An 8,872-nucleotide genomic window follows, 5' to 3' on the forward strand; every position below is an offset into this window, starting at 1 on the left:
GATCGGCAGCGCACCTGTAGACCAGCTGACGTTACCGGCTGTCTCCTGGATGGGCCAGGATTCTACAAAAAGCCGCTTGTAGTAATTGGCCGCCAAAGGGCGAGACAGACGGTACGATTTTCATGCGATTCGACGTCCGACACGGCGGAGGGGAAACCGGTATGGTGACCTTTCATAGCATCGTACAGCCACCATTCCCTCTCCCCCACCGCCACGTCGGCCGTCGGATCGCATGGAAAATCGGACCGTCGGGCGGCCTGTCTTTCGGGCATGAAAAGGCGCAGGTGCCAGCAATCCACCTGCTACAATACACTTCCACGAAAAGCATGTCCGTACAGTTTCTCATGGAGGATTCCACGGCTTTCTTCAAGCTTTGCGTGGCGACAAGCGATTCCGCCAGGGCTTTCTTTGCCAATGCCTGGCAGGCCGACAGCAGTCCGACGCTGCGACAAAAGAATTCGTCGGGGAGCTCTGGGGAAATGGCGCCTGCAGGATGAAAAAGTAACGAGTAACGTGACACCACACGTTACCGAAAATGTTAACGTAAGCAAATACGTTACTAAGTTACCGAAAAAAGTAACGCGTTACCGGTAACGCCGTTACTTGTAACTCGTTACCGCCAACACTGCGTAAAACACACCAACAAATTAACAGCTGCGGCCGCTTCCCTGTAGGACAGACGGCCGCTGTGTGAGAGATTATGGGAACATAAGGGATCGCTAACTCACCTCCTGATCTTTCTTTACATTGCCGAGAATGTAAGTGCACGTCGAAGTTCGATGATGCGCAGTTTTGTAGCGGCACAGGAATGAAGAAACGCGTTCAACACTCTAAGAAAAAAAAAAGAGTATGCGTGACTCTTTTCGGAGAGTTCTGACTGCCACGTATAGGACTCTCTTTAAATAGTCACGGTGACCTCTGGTGGGTCAGGGTCGGCTCGCTCTAGAGAGTCCCCTGACCCTCTAGGAAGAGTGCAAAGACTCTCATCGGGAAGATCACGTTACCACTTATAGGGAGCTTGCACGAACGGCGGCGACGCTATGCACTCTGGGTAGGCAGCCATTTTTTTGTCAGAGCCGACCGCGGAGTGCAGTGGCGCAGTCGTGTTTGCGAGCGTTGGCGTAGCTTGCAGGTGTCTTACTTGAGTGACGACGATCACGGTGTCGGCGGCGACTTTCTTCGCCCACGGCTCCCAGCCACTCGTAACTGTGGCCCTCGAGGGCCTTTCCCGACTTCAGCTGTTCCCGGTAATAAAACTCGTCCTCAAAACGAGAAATTCGTGAATATCGGCGATGTCGACGCGCGGCCACAAGTCCACATCGCTTACACTGTCGTCCGACGGAGCGTGAATGGGTGCAGCCCGTAGGGTCTCGTCTTTTCTTCGTAACGGTCGCGGTCTTTTCGGCACAGCGTTGGGGTGTAGTCTTCCAGTGTAGCTGACATCGTGCACGACGCTTCTTGGAGTTGAATTTGCGTCGCGCTCGCTCTTGATCACGCCTGCTAGCTACGCCAACGCTCGCAAACACGACTGCGCCATTGCACTCCGCGGTCGGCTCTGACAAAAAAATGGCTGCCTACCCAGAGTGCATAGCGTCGCCGCCGTTCGTGAAAGCTCCCTATTCAATTTAAGCAAGTCCAATAATACTTGCCGTTCTGCCCAGCGACTGTAAAAAAGAATAGTTCAGTTTTAGCATTATTTTAATAAAACTCGTCAAAACAACACATATTTTCCAGCAAAGTTATATAGAAAGCGGGAAAAGATGGTCTGTGTGTATTTCCAATTAAGAAGTTTGGGTATTCCTCATTTACATGCTTCTATGAGTATAGCAAACAAAAATGTGTGACTGTGATGTGCACAGTGTCATATGGTGCTAAATGAACAGCAGAAATCGCCATCATGTTTCCATATTTATTCCTTTTGTTAAGAATAAATCAAGAAGTAGTGACGGCTTGAGGCATCAGACTTGTCGGCTTGCTAGGTTGTCGATCCTGTCCAGCGTGAGCACCATGAAAAACGGTATCTGAAAAGCAGAACGTGATATTATGATGAGAAAATGAAATTGCAGTAAAGGTTTGCAAAACCTACACAATAAGTGGTTCACACAGACATAATAAAGGCTAACAACAAAACAACCAAAGCACATCCTCCGGCAGCCAGGGGCATGCCCGTGAGCGGTTATTGACCGCATGCTTTACAAACGTAACCCATCCTTAAATACTCAGATAAACAGATGCGAGTACTAGGGCCCGAACAACACCCAGCGCGTGCGTACGCCGTCTACGTCGAGATCAGACACGTCATATGCTAGAATTAGCGCACATAGCTCCCACAATCACGTACTCGATTCTGTTATAGCGCCCCAACGTCATCGCAGTGTATGCAAACCACTAAAACAGCAAACAGAAACGAGGGAAAAAGAGTGCACGGCGGCGGCCCGCAACAACGCGCGCCGTCGAAAGTCTAGAGCTTTTTCACTTTACCGGCGAGGCGTGTCCAACTTGAACGACTACGGCGTACATTCTGGAAGCCACCGTACTATATCTTCACCTTAAACTACCGTCTTTAAGCCAACAAAAACCATTACATATAGTGCGTCTGAGCGTTCTGTACACAGGCTTTTTTTTTTTTTCACGTTCCCACGCGTGGAAGCACGCTGCACACTCAAGGTCGATGGAAATGTTATCATGAAGTAGACTAAAGTGCATCTCAAAACGACATCTTGCACCTTCAGTAGTGCCGACACGACGTGCGATCAGCGAGAAATGACCCTCGATTATTGTTCGCATCGCTCACTTATGGGAGCTTGTACCAGCAACGCGCAATAACGGTGGCAACTCGTTAACTGACAGCTTTAGTTGGGCATCCGCAACAGCCCCGCGGATACAGGCTACTGTTGGAAATGGCTGGCAGATTCCGCATGAGCTGCTGCAGACACCCAGCTAAAGCTGTATAATTAGTACCTACGAAAGCAGTACCTCACCGTTAACTGGCGCCCGTTGTCCGTATCCGCAGCCTCCATGAATATTCCGCCGCTCCAAGCGTCACTTCATGCACGGAGCCGGCGTCAACACCACCGAAGACGAGCTCATGAACATGAAACTCATGAAACTTCAAGACACGCAACCCCGCGCCTACCAACGCACCACGCAACGCATTCGACTGAGGACTGACTGAGGACGACTGAGGAGAAGGCAAGAAGCGGCGCGCCACCCCGGCGCCAAAACCCATCTCGTCGGCGAGCAACGCGCCACAACGGCGCCAAAGGGACAATGCGCGCGATATGTATTATACCGGCGGCTCTTTCATGACGGAAGCCAATCGAAACGCGCTTCAGGAGGGTCCAGTGACTCCCTTCCCAAATGCGACTCTTTTTCTCTGCCTGTTACCCTTCCAAAAGGGGTCAGATGGACACCCGAAAGAGAGTCACGGTTACATGACCCTCTTTTGACTCTCTTTTTTTCTTAGGAGTGAATGTACTGAGGCATGGCATATCGATTGCAGTCGATAGCGCATGCGTGAGTTAATCGTCGATTAACTTGCATAAGAAGAAATCAAATGCCTTAACAGTTATCTGTCATGTAGACCCCCAATGTGTGCCGGAATTGATTAGGTTCGCCTATTGCACGGGCATGCGCACATAAGATCTGGTGTTTTTTTTTTCGCCGTTGTGCGCCTAGCAGTTGTTAGTCGGCGTCTGTGGTGTCTTGACTCTTCCTGTGTCCGTGTTTCCATGCCCTGTGTTTAGAAGGAATTGGTGTTCCAGCTCGTATTTAATATATCTTGATGATATCGGCACGCGATAATATACATCGCTGCTTAACTGCTACAGCCTATGCATCTCCGTTCGGTAATACCGGCACTGCACTGTGTTAATCCCTTTCGCCTTTCATGCGTAGAGATACATGCAGATGCGTCCGGATGTGTGCAGCATTTACGGCGTAAGAATAGTCAAGAAGCGGCGACGTGTTTCTTTTTCGTTTCGTGGTCCCACCGATATCACGACGCCAACGAGCAGCAGGCGAGCGAACAGCAGGCCGCTCGGCGTACACAGTTTTTCCCATAGTGCTCGCGCGCCCCACGCGGCGCTCTGGGTATTGCTTGAAAAATGTCTATTCTCTTTCTATTTCGTTCTCGCTCATATAATATTTTTGTCAGTGCTGCCGAAAACACCAGTGCGAGCCGACAACAGCGTAAACGTGCTGTAAAAGAAAAATGAGAGTTTATTTTGATGTCGGAGTCCTATCTATTATTAATCCTATCACATACCTGCGCCATTGGTCGGAATCATTTCATTTCACATAGTAGTTGCTGTGACATAAATGATCTATGCCTGTGTAACGTTTTTGTGCGTTTTCCTGCAATAAATAAGGTGCGTAATACTATAATTACTGGCTGAAACTTATCCTCTGTGAAAAACACATTTGATTAACATGAAAGAAACGCGCAGTCAACGCATACACGGAATAATATAAACTTTTCTCGAACGCTGCTTTAACACCTAAACTTGCGGTTTGATTGTTTGCGGCAGATAATATTATGCATGGAATTTATCGTACCAATCCTCAAAATTGCAAACTGCGCAACGAGTCGGTTGTTGAATGCTTCCAACCCATTAAAAAGAGCTCAGCCATAATTCTTCAGCGTCATCAACCGTCGGATCAACGAAGTGCACATAATGCCGTACAGATGGTACCTCGCTTCTCCGCATAATGACGAATAATGTGGTGGGTGCTTCCCAACTTCACAAAAATTATGATTTGTGGCGTAATGGGTACGTTGCTAGCGTACTTGTATTAGTAGCCACAAGAGAGTTTATAACGATCTCTAGAAATGCCGCTCGTTCAGCTTTCGCTGTGACTGTGCTTTGCGCGCAGGCCTGGCGTTTTGTTTCTTACAGATAGTTCGTAAGAAGAAGAGAGAAAAAAAAAAACGAACAAGGATTGCTGCACGCTAAATACAAAAAGATGCCCCCTCCCCCATGTTGGCGCCGGCGTAACTGTCACTCTGACATTAATAACAATTTATGTCAGAGTGAAAGCTCAAGGTATGACAACTTCTAAAACGGCAGTATTATCAAGCAGCGCCCTACTTAGCGAGAAATTAAGCTAAATGTATCACATGATGGGCGCCACGAGAGGGACATTTTAGAAGTGATCCCGATGACGTATGAGAGTCTGTCTAAAATAAATCACTAGTAATCAAACTCTCAGCAATAAAAAAAGAACCTTCCGTGCATCAAAAGACGTAATAAAATGCTGTTTGTTCGTTTCCGTTTGATTCATGGAAATAAGAGCCTCTGTGGCGTGGCCATGGGGAACGGCGCGCGTGGTTCAAAGGTTTCGTTTCGCCGAACTGCGCTTCGCCCGGCGCCCTGCTTCGCTCACGCGGTCGCGTCTCAGGTAGTTTCGGAATCGCGTACTGCCGCGTGTTTTGTGCGCTCGTGAAAGTCGCTCTGACAGAAAGCTTGACAAAATGCCGCATGCAACGACGCCGGCGCTACGAGCCCTCAGCAGCATACCGCGTTCATCGGGCCTCAAGTCGCTGAATTGGAGCCCAGCGTCCCGAGCCAATGTCTCGTTGTCAAGTTCTCCGTCCACATCCGTTGCGGCGATTGCGGCAAGCTTCGATGGCCGTTGTTGCTGCTGTGGGTCCCGCTACTTTCGCTCTGCTGCTGCTAGGGTCGGCGGCCGCGCAGTAAAGGCGGGCAACGTTGGGCACGGCAGCAGTGACGTATGAAAGTCTGATTTCAGGCGGGTGATTTGAAGTGCGCTAACGCGATGCGGACCGCTAAAACGTGATTTTATTTCAAAATAAGCACTTCCTTGGCATAAAGTAGCACGAGGTTTCTGGTCCGCTATTTCAACAATCAACGTCGACTTAATATTTGCCTTTAGTGTCCCTTTAAGAAAGCTGGCATTCATGACCCTTTACGTGTCATGAAAGCTGCTTTCACAATGATGAGGGTGCCCGTGAGTTGTCCGTGTCCGAGAAAATCACCTTAGCTTGGTGGAACACGGACGTGCATACACATGCGCTACAATGCATGGCTAGAAGCATTCCTTTCGTTTCTAACACTTTGCATGCTTTTGCTGGTGATCATATCTCTGCCTATGGGCATTGATGTCATGACGCATTACTTCATGTCACCGCTGAAAGACGGCGGCACCGCACCCTTCTGGCCCCGCCTAGCTCTGGCAACCGAGAGCGCCGTGCCAGAGAGATTGTGTGAGAGATAGGCGGTCTGTGGAGTGTCGTGTATGTAAGTGCAGATGGATGTACCGGAGTGGGTTTCCAGAGTGGAATCGTGGTTACACATGCCAAAGTTTTAACATGCAGTCAGCTAACAGCTGATAGCGTATCATTGTACCATTCCCTGGTTTACGATTAGTGTCTGAAAATACTTAAGTGAGGCAATGAAAAAAAGCCCACGTAGCTTAGTCGGTAGTGCGCCGGGCGCTTATCGTCGCGGACCGCGTGGTGGTATATTCGATTCCCGACGACAACACCTTTTTCTTATAGTTTTTCTTTCTCTTTCGTTAACGTCCATTTTATTAACGTCACATTCGTGACGGAACACGTCACTGAAGTCTTGATGGACCCCGGCAAAAACACTTTCGTTTAAAATGTCTAGGCAATGCGCCAAATTGCAAGTTCACAGTAGCCACCAACAGCAACTCTGCGGGACGGGGGACAATGGGCCTTGTACTAGCTTATATTCGAGATTACATCTTCTTTGTTTGATGCTAACAGTTTTTTTTTTTAAGTGTTTGCAGCGCAAGCACTAAAGTGGTGAAGGGAAAGCGATGCAGTGAAGCCATGTGCGTCTTTGTTTGCTCTCCTTACTTCACTGTGTCGCTTTTCTTTCAGCACCTACGTGGTTGTGCTGCAAACTCTAATGTGTGCATTAACCAAACCGCCCACATCGCCGTTCTTTTTGTTTGATGCAAGCAGGCCGTTTCGACCGGGTGACGCCGAAGGGATACCGTCGTCACCTTTGCAGCTGGCGGCGCGTTACGGCCGGGAGCCGAGCGCCGACTGCGGCAGACAGTACGACGGCTGCTTCCTGGACCCACTGCAGACGCTGCAGGCTGCTGTCAACTACTTCCTGCGCAGACCAGGTTCTTCAGCGGTGCTCAGCAGCACTGAAAAGCCCGGTATCGTCTGGGGCACACCGGTGGTCGAGCCCATCACTGCCGACAAGAGGAGAAACATAATAGGACAGCAACTCAGCGTGTTATTTGGGAGAAGACAAGGACTGACCCGTGGCATGAGTGATCGGCGCACGTCGCGACTGCACTGCACCCCGTGAACCACTGGTTACGCTAAAGCCATTTCTCTGCGTGACTTTCACGTGCGATCGATTTGCGACCAGCGTAGGGTGCCCTGTGGTTACAAAAGCCGTTTTCAGCTGGAACCGATGTCCCTTCCAATCTTGGTTTTACCCGCCACGGTAGTCGAGTGGTTATGATGCTAGACTACCGAACCAAAGGTCGCGGGATCGGTTGCCGGCCGCGGCGGCCGCATTCCGATGGAGGCGGAATGCTTGAGGCCCGTCTATTTATTTATTCATTTACTTATTATTTATGCATTCATTCACTCAAATACCAACAGCACCCATGGAAATTATTGTAGAGGGAAAACAAAAAAGGATAGCATTACAGGTAGCCAACATCAAGAGCAACAATTATGCTAAGATTAAGGACAACATGACATCTACACTCTAAACATAACATGGCACTCTAAAAAATGCATAATATAGAAGGCATGAAGAGTGCATCAGAACATATTATTAAAGGGGAAAAAATTAGCATATGGATAGAAACAGTTCGAATGTTGCGTAACGGACCGCTCACGCTAGCGGCACGGCAGCACGCCGTTTGCCGTTTGCCGTTCTAAGGCTGCCGTGCGCAAACGGTTTCGTTCGCGCACGTCAGCCGTTCTTTGTCGTTGGGAGAATAGGTCCGAGACCCATTTTCGCGCCGTTATTCGGCTGCCGGAGAGCGACGTGGCCAATCAGCGACGGAGGAGCGGCTGCGATGACTACGGCACGCCGCGTCGTCTGCGTCTGCCACGGGGCGCTTCGAGCTGCTTGCTTTTTGCTCAACGTTTTTCACGCTAGAAGTGCGGATGTCGTCCGTGTTGTTGCACCCATGGTTCCAGTAGTCAATAGAGCGTTTTAGTCTGTCCGGCCATAGAGAAAGAAGGTCCGGCATTAAAAAAAGCGCCGCGTAAAACCAAATAAAGTGTCCCCAAGATGGCACCCGATCAAGTGGCGCCATCTATGGAGGATTAGAAACAACTAACAAATGCGTATCTATGCCCTCCGAGATTCGCAAGAGCCCATCTCGACTCGCTAAGCCTACAGCATCTATTATTTGACTATGGCTCTCAAAAACGGCGCCGAATCGGGACGAATTTATTGCTGTCGAAGCTTAAGGACATGAATCTAAAGCAATGGAAGCATCATTTCGGAGCTTACACGCTATAGACTATGTTACGTAAGGCATATGGGCGCCGCCATCATGGGCTGTTAAACGAATGTTTTCTTATTTTTGTATCCCGTGACGCGAGCTGATAAAGCCAGCAAACGCTGAATGCACCAACCCAACAGTTTTCATGTGTATACGCCCACCGTAGCGCTGTTCGCTTACTTGTTCAAGGTAAAACACGGCAAGCTTAACAGCCCAGCATGCCCGCACCGAAACCCGTCCGTAAATAGTCTACAGAGCGCACGGTGGCCACTTGATAGATTCGAGGTGGACCACAATTGCTTTTGGCAGCGCGGCCATGTTTTTCAGAGGCGCCAATGCCTCGCCGGCGAAGCTTGCCGTGCACGTTGGACAGCTCTCGCTCGGGCGCCGGCAGCCGACG

General features: G+C 49.6%; 1 protein-coding gene across 1 annotated transcript in view; it reads left to right on the forward strand.

Annotated features, from left to right (window-relative positions):
• The window catches only part of LOC119392981 (uncharacterized), a 58,136-nt gene extending 50,826 nt beyond the window's left edge, over nucleotides 1-7,310 (forward strand). Inside the window, exon 4 of the mRNA XM_049416058.1 lies at nucleotides 6,953-7,310. Within this exon, the coding sequence (XP_049272015.1) occupies nucleotides 6,953-7,310 (358 nt within the window). The remainder of the gene's footprint in view (nucleotides 1-6,952) is intronic.
• The last annotated feature ends 1,562 nt before the right edge of the window (nucleotides 7,311-8,872 follow it).

The sequence above is a fragment of the Rhipicephalus sanguineus genome, chromosome 5 (genome assembly GCF_013339695.2).
Source record: "Rhipicephalus sanguineus isolate Rsan-2018 chromosome 5, BIME_Rsan_1.4, whole genome shotgun sequence".
NCBI lineage: Eukaryota > Metazoa > Arthropoda > Arachnida > Ixodida > Ixodidae > Rhipicephalus > Rhipicephalus sanguineus.